Genomic DNA, 21480 nt, shown 5'->3' with positions numbered 1-21480 from the left:
TTAGAAGAGAGAAAAGTAATTCTCTTGCAACTCTTCCTTAAATACCTAGGTTAACTTAGGTTGGGTTTGGGCTGACTTGAGTTTAGGTTTGGGCCAAAAGTTTGGGCCTTACAACTTGAACCCGATAAACACCCACCACTAACCAAATTTAGATGAATAGGTTTTAACATGTAGATATTTTTTAAAAAAAATCAAGTTCAAAATCCTTATTTTTAAGTTTTTACATATAACTAGATATTTCTAGATATTTGACTCGTGCTTCGTCATGGATTAGATATTTATTTTTCAAATAAAAAATATATATATACACAACCTTTTTTAACATATTTTTGTAGTTATAAACAATTAAGTGAAAATTAAAAAGTTTATGTATACATGTAATTAAATATATCAAGAACTATGTGTGTTAATAATTGAAAAAAAAAGCAATAACTAAAAATAAAAATAGAAAAATTAAGAGACAGATATGGATCAAAATATTTAATCTCGCAAGCCGAGACATTTATCTAGTTGTGTATGCTAAATTTATTTATTAAAATAATTTTTTATTCATGCAAACGATAATAGAAATAGAGACACAAATTAAATTGATTGAATAAAATAAAATAGAAAACAAAAACACTATGTAATGTTGCACATATTATAAATATTATCTCAAAATAATTTTTTTCATCTTCAAAAATAATTTTTGTCTATACAATAGATTAAAAATTATATATGAATCAGAAAAACTCTTTAAAATTTAAATGCATAACAAAAAAATAATCATTATTTAAAAGAGGCTATTTAAACAAAATGAATGAGATAATGGGTATTAATCTAAATATAAATAAAAAATAGAGGAAAAAAAACATATAAAAAAGCATTAATTTAAAAAAATTAGAAAAAAAAAACAAAGGTTAGGCATTGTTGGGCCTGGCCCATTTCGTCAGGGCCCGCGCAACCGGGCAAACAACATCAAATTTTTTTGAAAAATAATCAAACAATGCATCGTCTAATTTTCCTAGATTTCAGACACTGTAGTGGCCAAAGAATCAAGGCTTAAATATTTTTGACCCAAAACTCGTTTTTTAACCCAAAACACCTTAGAAATCGTGATAAACTTATCTATGGCCTCAAAAAACTAAAAACTTATCCCAAAAACCAAAATTAACCCAAAACCAAAAATCAAACCAATCTTAGATGTTTTTTTTTTCATGAACTTTAAGGGTAAAAAAACCTAATATAAACTTCTTTCATCAAATGAAACCATTTGACACAAACATCGATTATTTTAGTGGTCTAAATCTATGTCAATGATATTTTTCTCTCACTATTGCTGGAATATAATGACTTTTCTCTCTCCTTTCTCAACCAAGAACTAAGAAATAATAAAAATAAACTTTTTATATCAAAATTGAATTTAAAAAAAATTGAGGCACCGAAATCATATAATTTATGTTATTTTTAAAGTTAGATAACCAAAGTATATCTTTCGTGAAACTTCTGGCACACTACTCATGTTTGGTGTGTTTTTAATTTTGGTTTCTATTCTTTCAATTCCAATATTTTCTAAGAAATCTAAATTAATTGGCCTTCAATCAAGATGAAATCTCCCAAAATAAATTTTTAAGGACCAAAATGAATTTTAAAAAATCTAAATTCACAGTTTTTTATGAGGGGTGAATAGTTTCAGCTGCACAATATTCACCAACGCATTTTAGTTTTTAGATTAATTTAAATGTTGATAAACCTAGTTATTGTTTTTATATATATATATACTTAAACCAAACCTAAAAATACAGTCCAAAACCAAATAGCCTAAATTATCAAATTTAGCCCCCAAATTAATTATTGGGAAACGTGTTTTGATCAACGGGTTGAATCCTTGTTGCATCAGATTCCAAATTAATTATAGATTTGTCTTCTATAATGTGTTGTCAGTCTCATAACCGGGGTCATGAATTTAGAAAGTTAGCTTTAGTAAACTTTTATTTTTTTAGAGTATTTTTTTTAAATTTCATTTTCTAACATTTGGTTGGTTATGAATTAATCTCTATTATTTTTTTCACTTTTCTTTCTTTGAGATTATCTCAATTTTATGTCCAGAGTTACAGATTCAATAGGTTAACCGGAGTTGATTCGAATCTTTTTCTATTATCACTTTTTTTATATCATGTATGTTAATTTTTTATTAATTTAGTTTATTTATTGTCATTTTTTTAAAAGCATTATTAGATTAGCTAAAGTTATTAAACTCGGTTGACTGAATAACCAAATTTTCTAAAAATTTTTAAATTCTAAGTTTAGCATGAAGGTTTTTTTTTAGCTTTTTTTAAAAAATAGGCCATCCACGATATAGCAAGGGTCATCTATCTAATATATATACTATACCTGGTGGCTATAATGTTATTTATGGAATCTACGGTAAGCCATGTTAATGGGTCTGATTGTTTTTTTTTTAGTTTAACTTGGGTGTACAGGCCAGCTTGCACGTACCTCGACTAATCCCACGGGCCCTGAAGTTAACGATCATGTAAGCCTCTAGTGGCCATCATATGAGCAACCACAGGACTCGAACCTGAGACCACAGAGAGAGCAAATCTCTTGGTCCCAAGCTCTTACCACTGAGCCACCACCTAGATGGTTCTGATTGTTGTTTTTATGAGTTGATATTGTTGTGTATGGTTTGTGGTTTGTGATTGGTTGGTTGTGGTGGCGGTGTAGATTATTTGGAGGATCAGGCGAAAGGAAGTGTGTTGTATGGATTTAGGGGAGGTCCGGCTGGGATCATGAAGTGCAAATATGTTGAATTGAATGCTGATTATATCTATCCTTACAGAAACCAGGTAAAGTTGTGGTTTTTTATGTTTTTATTTGAACGTGGGATTGTTTTGAGTTAGTAAGTAAGGTTGTTGATTTTTGTGGTCGAATTTCTTTGGGTGTGTGCATGGATAATTGTTTTATGAAGAGGAGTAGTTGGTTTAGATGTTGAATTATTAAATAGGTTGTAATGTTTGGTAGATTAAATGATCAATGCAATTTGAAGGGTGTGTACTATGTGAAAGTTGTCTTAAACATTGTTTTCTTTAGTTATTGAATGTGCATATGTTTCTTAAGCGGAACGTGATTTCTGATTTGGTTGTTACTTCTTTTGATGGTGATTTGAAATGCAAGGAGGTTCCTACCAGTTTTGGATTTGATACTGCTTGCAAGGTGAGTATAAATATTCTTTCCTATTTGAATCAAAATGCTGCGATATCACGTTTTCCTTATGTTGTGCATTACGAATCTAGTTGTTGGAATTACTTGATTGTAGTCTTTCATTAAAATTTGCTTGAAAATTGTATGTGATTGGATGGAAATTCCTTGTTCGAAGCATGGCATCTTATCTCTGTATATAAAACCTTACAGATTACGAATATGATTGAGCAACACTTGTTACTTTTAACCTTATTTATTTCATTTAATTAACTCTCTTAAAAATGTTAATATATCACAACTTTCATTAAACTAATGCAAATTTCCCAAAGCTTGACCCTTTAATTCTGGATTTTGTAGAATCTCAATTTTGCTACTCATGGTCTTAAATTGTATGTAACCATACAGTATGCACACATTTTTGTGCAATACATATTTACACACAAATATGTGCCTGTGTCTTTGCACTTTCCATTGACACCTGCCTTGCCCACCATGCTTGAGTTGTCCCATTTCATTGACATCTTTTCCGCACATTTAACTGTGACAGGCAATACTACTGACAGTATTATGCTGGACCCTATTGAATTGGTTGCCATATTATTGCTTGTACGTGTGAATTTCAGAGAAAAAAAAAGGATTGCCAACTCTGTTGCTTATCAATTGAGTCTGTCACAGCTACATTATATACAAGATTATTTTTCTATATTGTGCTAAGCTAATTCTAGAATAAGAGTTACAATAGGAATACATATCTTTGACAGCATATGTTTCCTAATACATTACGTAAACATGAGATTTTATTGATTTTTTCTTAACACTCCCCCTCAAGTTGGAGAGTGGATGTCAAGAACTCCCAACTTGCGAATCATGGTGGAGAAGCTCTCTTTTCCCAATGGTTTAGTGAAGACATCCGCAAGTTGTTCTGCTGAAGAAACAAATTCAGTCGTGATCGAACCATCCTGTATTTTTTCCCGAATGAAGTGACAATCCATTTCTATATGTCTGGTTCTTTCATGGAAAACTGGATTAGCTGCTATGTGTAAAGCTGCTTTGTTATCGCAGTGCAGTAATGCTGGTTTTGGGTGCAATATCTGTAGATCTTTCAACAATGATCGTAACCAAGATAACTCACAGCATGTACCTGTCATAGCTCTGTATTCGGCTTCTGCTGAGGAGAGTGACACTGTTTTCTGTCTTTTCGTCGGCCAAGAAACAAGCGAAGAACCCAAAAAAACACAATAACCTGTAGTTGATCTTCGAGTCATTGGGCAACCAGCCCAATCTGAATCACAAAAAGCTCGCAGAGACATACCATTTTGAGAAGAGAAAAACAAACCCTGACCTGGAGCACCTTTTAGGTAACGCAACACACGCAAGGCAGCCTCCATGTGCGGTTTGCGTGGGGCATGCATAAACCGACTTACCACATGTACAGAATACATGATATCCGGTCGTGTAATAGTCAAGTAGATTAGGCGCCCCACAAGTCTTCTATACTGAGATGGATCTTTAAGCAAGTCACCTGCATCAGAGAGTTTTGTGTTTTGTTCCATAGGAAAATTCACGGGTTTAGCACTCAAAACCCCACTATCCTTCAGAATTTCCAAAGCGTATTTCCATTGTGAGATAGAAATACCTTTTTTGATCGAGAGACCTCAATGCCCAGAAAATACTTCAAATCACCCAAATCCTTAATGCGAAAACGACCATGCAAAAAGTTCTTGAGAGTGGATATAGCCTTAAGGTCATTACCTGTGATGAGAATGTCGTCAACATATATCAATAATGCGGTAAAAGATTTACCATTGCAACATGTGAACAATGAATAATCTGCTTTAGACTGAACATATCCGGCAACTTGAATAGCTGCAGAGAATTTAGCAAACCATTGGCGAGACGCTTGCTTTAATCCATACAACGACTTGTTGAGGCGACATACCAAGTTCTCCCCCTGTCGCTGAAGACCAGGAGGTAGACACATATAAATTTCTTCATAAAGATCACCATGAAGGAAGGCATTGTGTACATCTAGCTGATGGAGGGACCAATTATGTGCTGCTGCTAAAGCCAATAAACAGCGGACGGTAATCATTTTGGCAGTAGGAGAGAATGTGTCATGGAAATCAATACCTTCCAGCTGTGTGTAACCCTTGGCCACTAACCGAGCTTTATGACGCTCAATGGTGCCATCTGAATGGCGTTTGGTTTTGTATATCCAGCGACATCCAATGGCAGTCTTGCTAGGAGGGAGAGATGTGAGGGACCAAGTCTGGTTATCTTCCAATGCCGTGAGCTCGGATTGCATGGCATTATGCCATTGTGGAAGGGAGGCAGCTTCAGTGTATGAGCGAGGCTCAATGTCCTGACTAATGGTGGCAACAAAGGACCTGTGCTGCGGTGAGTAGCGGTGATAAGAAAGAAAATTACAAAGAGGATACCTTGTACCTGTGGTGGGACTGGACGATGAAGGCAGCGTTGGTTTGGGAGACGTTACTTGGTTGCAAACATAATCACGCAGAGCACGGGGAGGGCCATGATGCCGCTGGGAACGACGCAGAGGCTGCACAGGAAGGATAGGTGGTGACAGGGGCACATTGGAGGGAGATGACGAAGGGACTGGAGTGGAAGACGCTGAAGAGGAGACTGGGAAGTCTGCTGAAGGAAGATCGGAGATGGAAAGGGGAATGACTGGTGTGGCAGTTGTGGATTCAGTTGATGGTATGAGAGGTGCAGGAACGGTAGAGGGTAATTGATAGGGAAAAATGTGTTCATGAAAGACAATGTCACGGCTGGTGAGAAATTTATAGGTGGTAAGGTTGTAAAGTTTATAAGATTTTTGGCCGACTGGGTACTCGAGAAAAACACAACGTGCAGCTCGAGGAGCAAATTTATGTGTAGCGCGCACTTCAATAGCATATGCAAGGCAACCGAAAACTTTGAGATGGGAGTAATTTGGAACCTTGTTGTAAAGTTTTTCAAAAGGGGTTTTATGGGAAAGAAGTGGTGTGGGCAAACGATTGATTAAATGGACAGCAGTAAGAACGCATTCTGCCCAAAAATGCAAGGGGAGGTGAGCTTGAAAACGAAGAGCACGTGCAGACTCAAGGATATGACGATGTTTACGCTCGACGACCCCATTTTGTTGGGGCGTATAAACGCAAGAGTGTTGATAAGTTGTGCCATGTTGGCGGAAAAAATTCTGCATAGAAAAAAATTCCCCCCCATTATCGACGCGAATATTTGCGATGGATGCATTAAATTGAGTTTTGACGAAGGAAAAGAAATTGATGAGTAAATTTTGTGTTTCATATTTGTGATGCATAAAAAATACCCATGTAAATCGAGAGTAATCATCCACAATTGTCAAAAAATATTTAGCACCAGAAAAAGAAGGAATTTTATAAGGCCCCCAAATATCGCAATGAATTAATTCAAATGGTCGAATAGAGGAAATTGAACTAGCAGAAAAAGGAAGACGACATTGTTTTGAAACTGCACAAATATCACAAGCATCTTGAAATTTAAAAGGAAAATTGAGTAAAGTTTTTGCCATAAAATGTAATCTAGAGGAAGATAAATGCCCTAATCGGCGATGCCACAAATCAGTGGAGGAGATGACATGAGAACGAGATGATTGGGTAGCAATGGCAGCAGATGCAGAGGGTTGGTATTTTGGTGCTGGTGGTGTTGGTGGTGTTGATGCTAATGCAACCAAGTAATAAAGTCTGCCTCGTTGTTTACCCAAACCAATCGTCGTCTTCGTCGCCAAGTCCTGTAAAACACACTAATAGGGAAAAAAGGTTACTGAACAATTAAGTCCTCTTGTAATTCGACTTATAGACATCAAATCCACCTTAAAAGATAGCACACCAAGCACATTTTTTAGAGAAATAACAGAATTCAAATGTAAAGTCCCAATAGACGTAATTGGAGCCTATTCTCCACTCGGCATAATAACTGGTGGCAAAATAGTGTTCTGCCGATTATCGACAAGCAGATTCGGAGAAGAAGTGATATGGTCAGTGGCACCACTGTCGAGAATCAATCGACTTGGCATAATAACTGGTGTTTGTAACAAACCTGGAGTGGTGGCCGCAGCATTGGCTTGAGGAACAGTGGTTTGAGCATTTCCGGTATTGTTCATGATAGACAATATTTGCTGGAACTGTAAATCAGAGAGTCCATTCATCACTAAATGCTTCTCTTCCATCGTGGGACGTTCCTTGATGTAATTAGCTGAAGGTTGTGCAGGTTTGTTGTAATGTTGACGACTTCCAGACTTGTTGAATCTACTGGCTTTGTGCTTTGGGTGACCTGGTGGATATCCATGTAATTTCCAACATGTATCTCGCATATGATCATTGTCACAGTATGTGCAGTGTAGTGGCTTACGATTAAAAGAATTGGAGCGGGAGGAAACCCCTTGACCTGATCGAAAAGCCAGAGCTGTGGGTGCATTTCGTTGAACCACCATGGTTGCGGTTTCTGTTGCATCATGTGTATCACCTAAGCTACGTTGCTTTTCTTCTTGAACAATGGAAGCATAAGCCTGACGAACATCAGGTAAAGGATTCAACAGTAGAATCTGCCCCCGAATTGCCTTGTAAAATTCATTTAATCCCATGAGAAATTGCATCAATTGTCGTCGCTTATGATCTGCTCCACAAGAGCAAACAGTTCCGTTATAAGATCCCAATTCATCCCACAATCCTTTCAGCTTTGTATAGTATGTCGCAACTGTCATCTGAGCTTGAGAAACACAAGCTATGTCTCTCTCAATCTGAAAAATACGAGGAGCGTTACTTTGAGAAAAACGATCTCGAAGATCCTCCCAAACTTCTTGTGCTGTAGTCGAATATATAACACTGTCGACACGTTCTGGTGTAATTGAGTTGAGAATCCATGATAAAATCATGTCATTGCATCTTTTCCATAAAGCATGATCGTCCGGTTGGTTGGTGGCTGATGGTATTTGTACTGTCCCATCTATAAATCCCAATTTATTTTTAGCATTTAAAGAGATTGTCATAGATCTGCACCAAGTAGAGTAGTTATCACCATTGAGAGGTTTGGAAACAAGCACCAATCCCGGATGATCGGAATGGTAGAGAAAAAAAGGATCAAAGGCATTATTCCTGCCTTCTTTAGAAAATTGCTCACGTTCCATGGTAGTGAACAATCGGCAAAAAATTGAAGCAGAAGTTTGAGGCAGAGGCAGAGAAAGAAAAAGAGAAGGAGAGCTAGGGTAAACCGAGCTCTGATACCATGTGAATTTCAGAGAAAAAAAAAAGATTGCCAACCCTGTTGCTTATCAATTGAGTCTGTCACAGCTACATTATATACAAGATTATTTTCCTATATTGTGCTAAGCTAATTCTGGAATAAGAGTTACAATAGGAATACATATCTTTGACAGCATATGTTTCCTAATACATTACGTAAACATGAGATTTTATTGATTCTTTCTTAACATTGTACGCAATTTGCATTTCTGTTTAACAATTTTTGGACATTTACGATTCTATAGCATGTATTGTCACCTTATCTTGCCTGTGTTATCAATATTGTTATAATGGGATGAGGTTGCAACTAATCCTAATTCCATTAATAGTTTGATATCCTTTTTGTTACCAGCTTCACACAATAGAATGTTAATAATATATGTGGTTCATGCAGATATATGCAGAAATGATTGGAAATGTCATGGTTGATGCTCGATCAACTGGAAAATATTATCACTGTAAGTTTGTACATTGATTTTCTTTTTCAAATAAATTCCTATTATCTGTTTAATGAATCCATAGTGAAGATAAATACTAATATTAGCTAATTGCATTTGATGAGTGTCCTCAGATATTGAATTGTGCAGATGGCTATTTAAATCATGCTATCATTTTCCCTCAACAAGCACTAGAACATGAACTGCCACTAACTTCTCTATTTTCCCTGTAGTTCCATTATAATTGTTATCCAGACATCTTTATTTTCTTTGCAACTACACAACTGAGAACTGATCCTGTCTTAATTGCAATGGGCTATCAGGAATTTGCTTTTTCTATACTTGCTCAAATGTGCTCAAGCATGTTATACACATTACTGATTATCCAAGCAATGCTTGCTCATAATCTGTGTTTCCTGCAGTTGTCCGGCTTATGGGACGTGCAGCTTCTCACATTACATTGGAGTGTGCCTTGCAAACTCATCCAAACATCACCATCATTGGAGAAGAGGTGCTTCTTGTAATATGCTTCTTTAGTTTTGAATATTTGACCAGTTGAGTTTGTTAACTGGTAATTTATCAGTATATCATGTGTTGTGCATCTCTGTGGAAAAAAAACTTGGTTCCATTGTTGGTGACTGCTTTGGACTTTGTCAAGTTTGAAGTACCTTGTTTTCCTCCTTTGTTGCATCTAATTATGATCCCCATTTTTTGTTAGTTGACTCTTCCAAAGTAATTCCCTGGCTTAACTCTTTTGTAATTAATGCTCAAGCTGATCTGGGAAAGTTGACATTGTGTGTAGGAAAGCTCTTGGGCCATATCATTTTTGTAATTTCTACTGTTCAGTTATGTTCATTGTAGAAAAGCTTCCCATATATGTTCTCTTACCCTCTTTCATCTTGTTGCAGGTTGCTGCTAAGAAACTGACGCTGAAAAATGTTACAGATTACATAGTAAATGTAATCTGTAAACGTTCTGGTCTTGGATATAATTATGGTGTGATTCTTATTCCTGAAGGTTTAATTGATTTCATTCCTGAGGTAAGTTACCTTTCTGTAACTTTAGTGGCAATGCCAATTTTTTCCTTTATTTGAACGCAATGTTCGTTTTGATTCTACTGCAATCCCCGTTCAATTAATCATGTTTATTGGATGTTTACCTTTTTCTCACTATAGTGGCAATGTCAATTTTTCTCTTTATTTGAATGCAATGTTCATTTTGATTCTACAGCTATCCCCATTCAATTTATCATGTTTATTGGATGTTTCTTTTCAGGTTCAGCAGCTTATAGCAGAACTGAATGAGGTTTTGGCCCATGATGTCGTAGATGAAGGTGGGCAATGGAAAAAGAAACTCACAAATCAATCTCTGCAGCTTTTCGAATTTTTACCACCAGCAATTCAAGAACAATTGATGCTTGAAAGAGATCCACATGGAAATGTCCAGGTATTTATTATGTATACCATTTTATGTCTGATTTCAACCATTGTAATTAAGCTGGCATCATTATTCATAACTCTGCTTTTACCTTCAGGTTGCCAAAATTGAGACTGAGAAAATGCTTATTCAAATGGTTGAGACTGAGTTGGAGAAGAGGAAGCAAGAAGGTTCATACAAAGGCCATTTCAAAGGACAGTCCCACTTCTTCGGGTAATTATAACTATTTACTAAAAATCAGTCTATTATGAGTCACTATTTCCTCTGTTGAATAGTACATGATCTGTTTGAAAAGACATTTGACATTGTTCCTATCCTGGAGTGTAATGGAAAGATTAGTGCATGATTTGAGGTTTTCTGATACATGGTTTGTACTGCTCAGGTATGAAGGAAGATGTGGTTTGCCTACAAACTTTGATTCTACATACTGCTATGCTTTGGGCTATGGTGCAGGAGCTCTCCTTCACAGCGGAAAAACTGGGTTGATATCATCAGTGAGTGATTCTATCCTTCTAGCTGTATTTGCCTTTTTCTGAGTGGTACAAGACTACTAAAAGGTTGTGCTATTCTTGACTTCTTGTAACATCAAAGTTTTGGCACTACTGATCTAGTATCGTAATTTGATAATGTTATGTCTCCAGGTTGGGAATTTGGGTGCTCCTGTTGCAGAATGGACAGTTGGAGGGACGGCTTTGACTTCTTTGATGGATGTGGAAAGGAGACATGGTATGCTCTCTTTCTTTAGCATGTTTTGCACAGCCTTATTGATGACAAGATACATTCACTTCCTGGTTTGAAGATACAAAATATATTGTGGGTTAGAGCATGCTGCATCAGGATGTTGTATTATGGATCTAATTTAAGCTTCAAAAAGTTCTGAGAACTTTTTGTGGACCAGTTTAGGGACATTTCCTGAGTTCCCTGTCTCTCACGACAAAAAGGTTTTTGAAATTCAAGTGTATTTTATTCTTTTCCAGGTAAATTCAAGCCTGTGATCAAGAAGGCAATGGTAGAGCTTGAAGGTATAAATTCTTTCTTAAGCATCCTCTTTTGCTCTTTTTTATTTAATGTGTAATTCCATCTCACTAATGATAGTAACTGTAGCCCCTGTTTCATTCATTATAAAGAGCTTCTGCTTTGTTCTGAAGAAGTATAATAAGTAATAGCATGTGTTGCTTGCACTGATCACTAATTTGGATATAACCTAGAAGCATGTTCAGCAAATTTGACAATCTCGATGAAATTTCAGGTGCACCTTTCAAAAAATTTGCATCCCTGAGGGATGAGTGGGCACTTAAGAATCGGTACATCAGTCCTGGTAAGTCAAAAATTTATCAAGCAGTAGCCTTTAATTAGCTTGCTTATATGATAGCAGTTCTATTACACCAAGTTCTTTGTAAAACATGCACTCCAAGATTACCCATTGTGTTTTAATCCATTGTGTTTTGACTCTATTGATTCAATCTCAGGTCCCATCCAATTCATGGGCCCAGGATCAGATGCCATCAGCCACACTTTACTATTGGAATTGGGAGCTGATGCTTAGGTGTATTGATAGGTGCAAATTTATGCTCTTCAGAGAGCTGCAAAGTTCTTGGGACAGCCATGAGATCTCTTCTTTTCTTTTTTTTTTTGGTTGGGAAACTCAGTTCTACATCCATCAATTGAACTTGTACGTTTGAACCTTCTGGTTCCTTTCATAAAAGTGAATAATTTTTTGGCTTCGCCAAAATAGTAGTGAATCTTTTGGCCCCCATCTTCACGATCACGGTTGTCATTGAAGAAATACATGCACATTTAAGATCAAGTCCTTGCAATTGTGGCAAAAGATAAGCTGACATGAACATATGTTCCAAGAACATTTATCGTGGCAGGATTGATTTTATGCAAATGTTATGTTCATCTTCATCCATGACTCGATGTACTTTATCAACTGAAATTGACAGGAAATGCAATTCTATTTAGATGATATTGGTCCCACTTGTATCCAACTGCTGGTTTCTTTCTTTTCAATAGTAATGAATTTGAGTCCATAGAAAGGGTTTTTACTTTTCTTTTCTTCTTTTTGGATTAGATGGTTAGGGTTACTGTGGAAGTCAATTCATGTATGTATTGTGGATGATTTTAAAAGTATGTTCTTTAAAGATAGGAAGCGAATCTTTTTCATACAAGCCAAAGGGATTTTAAGCACTTTTTTTTTCGTCTATCAAACAAAAAGAAAGGATCCCAAAAAGGATTTGAAACTTTTCCTTTCAAACAGAAAATTTTCTTTGCCTTTTTTTTAATTATTATTATTATTATTATTATTATTATATACTATTTTTATGATTTCTTGTCTAAAAGCTCCATGTATTGTTGCTTTGTTTGTTTGGCTTTTCAATTTCCTCTTTACACGTTACTGGAAAATCTCATGTACATGTCTTCCCTTTATGGATCTTGACCTGCTTCTTTATCCGCCGTTTCCTTTTTATTTATTCTTCTATAGAAATCAACTTTCCTTTTTATGGCTTCATTTTTGTATAACATGATCTTCTAGGGTGCAATTTAAAAGTATTCAGTTTTTTTTAAAATTTTCAAGTACAAGCAAATAATGTTTTTAGTCTCATAAAATACAAAAAAGTTGTCTTTAGAATAAAAATATATTTAATTAAAAAAAAGATAAAAATATAAAATAAATATATTTTTAGAATAATTATAAGTAAATTTTTATATTTTTTTATATAAAAAAAATATATAAGTCTGATATGATTATTAAACCTAGATACTTGAGTCATTCCAAATGCAGGTATGACACAGCAACCAGATATTTTTAATATTTTTTTTAAAAAAATAATATTGATTTGCTGCTGGCAGTAGTATGGGAAAAAAAAAGAGAAGAAAAGGTACTTGCATCAATATGAAGATCTTTAGAAAAAAAATGATGTACTTGATAGCACACATATGATGCAAATGATCTTAGTAGAGCACTATCTCTTCTCTGTTCTAATACGTACGTACACACCAAGCAGTCAAGCACCATAGCTCATACATACCACCAGCCTTGTCTCGAGCAATAATTGAGGGAATTCACTTCAGAAGGTGCAAGAAACGTTCTTTTGCATGTGAGAATAGTCACCATTTCGGTTTTCTTTGCATCATTGTGAAAGGCCATACAGTAATAGAATATCAATAGTGCTGGACAAGCATCACATCATAACCACCCAAAAAGGAGAGTTCTTTTTTTCTTTTAATTAAGCATATTAAAAAATAACCTTGTAGAGAAAATATTTTTAAAAATAATATTTAAAGAATTGCAGGCTTCAAATTGTAAAATGAGTTGGCATAATTTACAAAGAACAAAAAGAGAAGAAAAAGAGAGAAAGAATGAAAGATTTTGAAAATACATCAAAACTTCAATGATAACAATACTAATATTATCAAGAATATTTCAACAAGATAAATTTAATAACACCAAAAAATCTCATCAAAGATAATTAGAGTGGATCACATGAATTGTTTAAAAGCAAGTGAATCTCGCCATCTTTGAACAATTTATGTGACCTACTTCAATTAGTGTAGATAATATTTTTGGTGTTGTTAAATTTATCTTATTAAAGTTTTTTTAGCATGTAGTATCGTCATTGGAGTTTCAATATATTTCTAAGATTAGTTTTTAATTTTTTTTTCCTTTCTTTTTTATCGTCTTTTTTTATTATAAATTATGTGAGACCATTCTATAATACGAGAAAGTCACTCATAATACCTTCCTCCAACTTTTCTTATTTATATGCTACTTTTTAAAATATTTTCTAAACTATATTATTTTTAAATTATTTTATTGGGCTGGAGTACAAAAATACTCGATAAAAAAGGAAGTACATAAGCTCATGGGTTCAGGGAAGAATATACATCAAGGTTGTCAATTCTGTTCCGTTCCGTCCGGAATGGCCGAAACATTTCATACCAATTCAAAAAACGGAACAAAACGGAACAAATTTCATCTCATTTTAAATCTCGGTCCGTTCCGGATTTTTCGGCTAAATTCCGCCCGAAACGTTCCGGTTCCATTCCACATGTTCCGTTCCGCTCTTGAAAAGCCATTGAATCAAATTGAACCTTATTCAATTTAATTAATTAAACCACCCAATTATAAAAAGCTCTTTTTTATTACTATTTTCTATACCAATGATATTAATAATAACATTGAAAATTATTATTACTATTTTCATTAACAATGATATTAATTTTTTAAAATTAGATTTATCACTAATATATATGGTTTATATTCATGTTGTTTTTTTTTATGTTTATACTTTGTAGGAATTTGAGCAAAATAAGGGATGCTTTAGATTTCATTAGCCTTAATAACATTGACCTAACTTTATATTTAAAATATTTATGTTAAAACATTTTACTTTCATAATATTTTAATAATTTGTTTAAGTTGAATTACTTTAAGTTAAAGATCTATTTAATCTTGACTATTTAGAAATATTTTAAATTTTGAAATTATATTTGTTTGGCATTGTGTTTGTATTGCATAATTTATAATTAATTTATCTTGAATTTGAATTATGTTTGTTGAATATATATATATATATGAATAGTATAACCCCAAAATGATATGCCAAAACACTCCAAAACTAAAATATTCTATTCCAATTAAAAAATAAAATTGACAACTTTGATATACACATTCATGGATAGTGATAATAGGAGTAAAAGAACTCCTTTTTTAAACAATGACAAGAACCATAAGCAAAACCAAAGTCAAAGAGTGTGATAATCGAGAGAGAGAGAGAAAAGTGGTGAAGAGGAACCCAAGGTCTAGTGCTATGAGCCACATGGTCCAACCACATAGTCATCACCATTACCGATGTCCAATAATCATGGCTTTTGTTTTAGCTTCACCTTCGTCAATGGCCACCGTGAGCTCGAGGCATAAAGCCATGACACTGGTGCATGGGTCCACCCAAATTCCAGTCGTGATGGTGACTCCATGCTCCGGGCATCGGAGCCAGAGGTTATTAATGGTGGTATGATTTTACCTTCTCCAACACCACCTTCTTACCTGCCTGAGTTATTGTTCTTCCAACCTCCATAAATTAGATTAAGAAAAAAAAACAATTGTTTTTGGGAAACGCGTTTCAGTTATGGCTGTAACAGCAATAATTTCTCCAGTTGTAGTAACCATTTAAATGCAAAACATATCCACTATTGTCTCTTTAAATGATGGAATTTTTTTTAGTACTTTTTTTGTTTTTTTTTGGAAAAGTCATTAAGGTTCTATTTTGTATTGTGATTAGGGTTATGTTTTTTACCAAGAACAAGTTTAATCTCTTATTTGCATTGATCCACTAAAAATTCTTAGATGTTGGTTAAAAAAAATTATAATTTGTAATTTTTTTAGACTTGGTTTTTTTTTAAATTATAATTACAAAAATTATCACAATAATAAACACACTTTAACATTAAATATTGACTCTAATGTTTTTCTTATTGTATGTATATGTATTATTTAAGTGGGTTTGTGTATTAATTCAGATTAGTTTTTGTATAAATGATATTGGCCTAAAAAAGTAAATTATATTGTATACTTGTCATAAAGTTCAAACTCAAAAATTTAAGAATGAGGATTAAATAATTATTCTGACAAAAATAATTATAATGTTTTATCTAATAATTAGATTAGACCAAAATTTAATTAACAAAATTGTCCAGGCATAGTTTTATAAAGATTTTAATATTTTAGGGCTTCAAGAAGATTTTAATATTTTAGGGCTTCAAGATCCCTATTGCTATTTTATCAAAGATATATATATAAAGAATCAAAAGTGGCATGATAAGCAAAACAACATATGAAATTCACAACTTTTTAGGAGTATAGTTGGACTGGTTTGGTTATGGATTTGCTTCCTAGAGAGTACTAGTTTGAGTTTCACAAACTTCGAAGTTATTGAAGGCTTATATAATCGTTAACTTCAGGGCCTATAAAATTAGTTAATATACTCACAAACTAGTTCGGACGCCCATATTAATCTAAAAAAAACATATAAAATTCACCATCCTCTTTTTTTTTTGTAATTACAAATTTAAAGTATTGTTAGCATTGTTTAAACACCTGGAAATTATGATTGAATCTATGAAATCAATTATAAATATGGTGTGGCCAACGAAAAGAAGCACATCTATATTAAATCATGAAAGATTGCATATCATAAATTATAGCTTGAAATGATTTCTTCTCGGAAAGATCAAAAAATCAAAATAAAATTTTATGATTTAAAAATAGTCTGTGTTCATCATTATTGGTGAGCAGAGAGTCAAACTACAGACTACAAAGAAAGTATACTTCTTGACTATTATTTACCTTATTTAAAAATAAATAAATTTATAAAGTAAAAATGTATTTTCTTAAATTTCTATATCATTTTGTCCATCAATGAGGCTATTTTGTCTATCAATGAAGCTAATTGTATTTTCAAATAAACTCAATAACACACTTTTATATCTGTTTAGTGAATTAAAAAACATATACATATTTTTTTAGTATTGATCTTAGAACTTGAATATAAGGTGAGAAGGGAGGAAACATGGGATCTACTTGTTAAGGTTATATTACAAATGTTCGAGGATTTATAAAGGGCCACATACAATAATTCAAGGCAAACAGACCCTCTCATGCTTTTCTAGTACATCATTATTCAGATGTCAAAGTGTTTTTTGTCATTATAGAATCAAGGATCATGCTGTCTCTGACTCTCTGCCTGCCATGAGGTTTTCCAATGCCACAATTATTATTATTATTATTATTATTATTATTATTATTATTATTATTATTTTTCCTTTTGTACATCTTGCATTATTGCGTTGAGTTGGGTCATGTTTTGAGACGGCATAAACAAAAAATACGGTCGTTTCTTTCGTTTATTAGTTGACTTCACAATAGTAGCTCCCTTGATTTGAGTGAAATCAAGGTATTTCTTCACAACACAGTAAATTGTTGATTTTTAATTAACAATCATCAACGACATTTTTTTTTTCATAAAAAAAACATTGTTATTAAATTAGTTGAGGGAACCACCTACCTAAATTTAATCTAGATCGAATTTAAAATTAAATTAAATAAAAATTAACATAATAAAAATTAATTAATTTAATAAATTAATCTAAATTAATAGATTCAATCAAAACTCAATTTAACTTTTTAAAAAATTAAAATAATAATATTTTAATCTATTTAAAATAATATCATTTTAAATTAATTAAAGTTAACTTGTGTAGCTTATAATGTAGACTATAAACAAGATTATGATTGGAAACACCTATATGAATCTAATCTAGATCAAATTTAAAATTAAATTAAGTAAAAGTTAACATAATTAAAACTAGTTGATTTAATAGATCAATATGAACCAGTAGATTGAATCAAAACTCAATTTAACTTTTTTAAAAAATAAAATTAAAATAATAATATTTTAATTTATTTTAAAAAAATCATAATATGATATCATTTTAAATTAATTAAAGTTAACTTGTAAATTAGACTATAAACAAGATTATGAGTTAAAACAAGTTTAATAACATTCCACTTTTTTAAAAGATTAAAAAAAAAACCTCCATGAACAAGAGGATTCTTGACAAGAATTACACAACACAAAGTAGGTGATTGAACAAATTGTTATCAAGAAAAGTTAGATTGAGAATGTGCTAAATAAGGTAAAAGTTTTTTTTGTTCCTGATGCTATATAAAATACGAAATATTTCCTTCCATTCCAGCCTTTTAAGGTTCTATCTTATCGACTTTTCTGCTTCTTCTTCTTTTTACCATAGACGGGGGATTGGAGGCCATTTCAACATCTACAAGCTTTTTTGGCCTACCTATTGCCTAATGACCTATATAAGTATGTATGTGTTGTATCTTTCATCAACTTGTCACGTTAAGTCTATGACTTCACAACAATCAAAGAAAGCTTTTCAGAGTACATCGATGAAGATGACATGTTACCAAATTAATAAGAGATTTGATTTGTATAAAATATTATATAGACAAATATTTTTCTGATTTTTCATATGTTTGTTTTTTTAAAAAAAAATATTCTATTAGAAAACTTATTAACCTAAATGTTTTATCATTACTTTTTAAATTTAATTTATATATTAAAAATATTTTCAACTAGTAAAATTTTATAAATAATAATTTATTTATAATATCATTTAACAATTTTAATAAACACTATTTCCTCATCACAACTTTTACCGCCACCCTTATGGCTACCGCAAACAAAAACTTCATGTTTTATGAGGTAAATTTAATGTGACGAGATGTATAAATATCTTAAGTTATCAGGTAAAAACACATAAAATCATAACAAACATAACTTCATATAATAATCACAATACACCTTTGTTATACATTATTTTTCATTTATGATTCACTAATTTAAGTATTGAAGGGTCTTTTATTTTAAAAGAAAACTTATTTTGTAGAAGTTTATGAAGTAGCCCAACCAAAATTAATGGGTATTTAGTATTGTTGTAGTTTTTACATTGTGATTTCAAAAAATAAATTTTAGAAAAGCTACAAATTGTATAAGGTTTCAAAAAAAAAAATTTAATGGAATTCATATAAAACTATATGCGTGTTGATTGATCAAATATTTTTAAATTTATAGTTGGGGTAAAACATAGATCACACCACAATATTAAACAAAATTTTAATAAAAATTTCTCGAAAACACACAAGGCCACCTTTGAAAAATCCTAACTCAGTTTAAGGTTTTTCCAACCTAATCTATTGTATTTTTTTTACTTTGTTACTAACCAAACGTTCTAAAAAAAACTTCATATACGTGATTTTGTTTTAGAAATATTTATGCGAAGTAAACCCACCTTGAAAAAGAGACTGGTATTGATGCTATAAAGCTGGCAGATATTAGACTTGACATTAAAATAAAAAAGAAAAACAATATCCTTTTTTTCTTTTCCAAGTTCTTGATGGTTGAACAGAGTGTCAAGAAATTTCGTACCAAATGGCCACATGGTGCAGTCTCTCTTTTTGTAGGTTTTTGAAATGCACTTTTAGGAGGCAGTGATTAGGCACTAACTGCGTCCTCCTCAATAATCAAACATACAATAATACAAAGACCAAGACAGACTCACTCACTGCCAATACTTGGAAAGTCATCTCCAATAACCCTTTCTTGTTTTTCCAACATTAAGTACATTCTTGATCTTACGCATCCCTTTGGCATTTTCCACACAGCATCTTCCTCAATGCTTCCGGCACTGCCCGTTCAGAAACGGATACAGTGATTTCTGCACTGTTTATCTTGATCACATCCGATCCAACAGTCACATAATCTTACTAGACAAGTTGATTTGGGACCTCGTCCAGGTTGTGTTTCAAGAAAACAGACGGTAGCTGCTGATAAACTCGGTGAAAACTCGATTTTGAAAATAACATCCTTTAATTTATTAACTGGAATTAACTTGCCAAACTTAAACCGGGAACTATTGGTGATAACAGGAATTAATTGATTGGTAGTCATAACTAAAACTTGAATGGAAACCAGTGAGCGGATGATCATTGATTAGGCCAATAAGGCATTACAGTTTACAGGCTAAAACAACAGCTACCTTCAAAAAGCCAGGGGGCAGTTGCTGTCAAGATGGAAGAATGAGTGAAGGGGTATGCTGTGCGAGTGTGAATGGGACCCGTCCCAAAAGGGTTGATGAAATAATGTTTGTTTTTGCATGCACATGACTGATCATTTTCCCTACAAACAAATTTCATCAACAACACATGAAAATTAAGCCCGTATCTACCATGCAAACATCTCTTCTCTTCTCTGATCATCCTTGCTTGTTAGATTCCAAGTGTCCCACTAGCTCACCGTCACTCCTACAAGCTCACAAGCCAACCACTTAGCCCATCATCCCTAGGGGTCCACTCACGTTGCCACCTTGCACACCCCTTTTCTTTCTTTCTTTCTTCGATTTTTAGCAATATTTTCATGATGGCAACCGTGTGAAGGATTATATTTTTATACATTTGACTTAATTTTATATATCTCCATCACATGGTTCAAATCCTTAGTTGATATCTTGTGGAACCCATCTTGCCATGAATCGCTGTCATGCTCACTAGTCGTTAGCTAGATCGATGTGCATTATTGTAAAGATAAGAGATCGTATGATATAATGAGCTATAATATGTGCACTTGAGCATTTGACATGAAGGCTTCACTCACTTTCCAAACTATCTTGATGCATATATAGTTGATGTTCTTGTGGGAGAAATCAAGATTGTAAGAATTTGTCCATTTCGCAATGCATCACATGTAGTATGCTGGAGGTTTCTATGCGAACAAAGATGAATAATATGAGACAATGGCTCATGCAATTATCTAAACCAATCGAGAACTTCATGAAGGACTACTGTACGTTGGTGGGTGGCAATTATCTAAATATTTAATTGATGTGTAATCTTGAAGCTAAAACTTTTAGATTCTTTTTCTCGGGAAGAAGTGAAGTTGAGAGAGTGGTGTCTACTTGTATGGCTACGGCGTCTCCAAGATTATTAGAAATAAGAACCGAGATTCTGATTGTTTTTTTATTTTAAAAATATTTTTGAAAAAAATTAATTTAATTTTTTAAATTAATAGTTTTTAATGTTTTTAGATTATTTTGATGTATTATATAAAAAATAATTTTTTAAAAATAAAAAAAATTATTTAATATATTTTCAAGTAAAAAATATTTTAAAAAGTAACTATGATTTCCAAACATTATTTTAATCTCCATCAAAAAAACAATTGATTTATATTTTTGCTTTAGAGGGAAATAATGCATTGCATGCCAATTGGGTTATATTGCAGTACCCAGAGAGTATTTACATATCATCAAGTTTCTATTGTCTTAATATTCTATTCATTATTCATTGAATAAAAAAATTTAAAAATTTAATCATTATCCAAGTGTTATTTATTTAACTATCAAGAACAACATTCCTCAAACTTTTATATTAAGAATGAATTCATCTTTGATCGAACAAAATTTAAGATAATTTATTGATATATTTATGAGAAATATTATATGTTTTTCTAACTTTATGAGCCTTCCCATGTTATTAAATTATGATCGGTTAGTTCATATGGATT

The 21480-nt window shown here is 32.8% G+C and overlaps 1 protein-coding gene across 1 annotated transcript; it reads left to right on the top strand.

The window, feature by feature from the left end:
• Nucleotides 1-807: 807 nt before the first annotated feature.
• Nucleotides 808-12308, top strand: LOC133703588 (pyrophosphate--fructose 6-phosphate 1-phosphotransferase subunit beta-like). The gene is made up of 13 exons (XM_062128203.1): nucleotides 808-811; nucleotides 2707-2828; nucleotides 3100-3195; nucleotides 8860-8923; nucleotides 9325-9413; nucleotides 9811-9942; nucleotides 10178-10348; nucleotides 10437-10552; nucleotides 10722-10833; nucleotides 10981-11065; nucleotides 11317-11361; nucleotides 11589-11657; nucleotides 11809-12308. Exons 1-13 carry the CDS (start codon nucleotides 808-810, stop codon nucleotides 11883-11885), a joined length of 1182 nt encoding a protein of 393 aa, XP_061984187.1. The 3' UTR covers nucleotides 11886-12308.
• The last annotated feature ends 9172 nt before the right edge of the window (nucleotides 12309-21480 follow it).

Source organism: Populus nigra, chromosome 9, assembly GCF_951802175.1.
Source record: "Populus nigra chromosome 9, ddPopNigr1.1, whole genome shotgun sequence".
NCBI classification, from domain to species: domain Eukaryota; kingdom Viridiplantae; phylum Streptophyta; class Magnoliopsida; order Malpighiales; family Salicaceae; genus Populus; species Populus nigra.
This window is presented reverse-complemented; position numbering and strand designations above follow the sequence as displayed.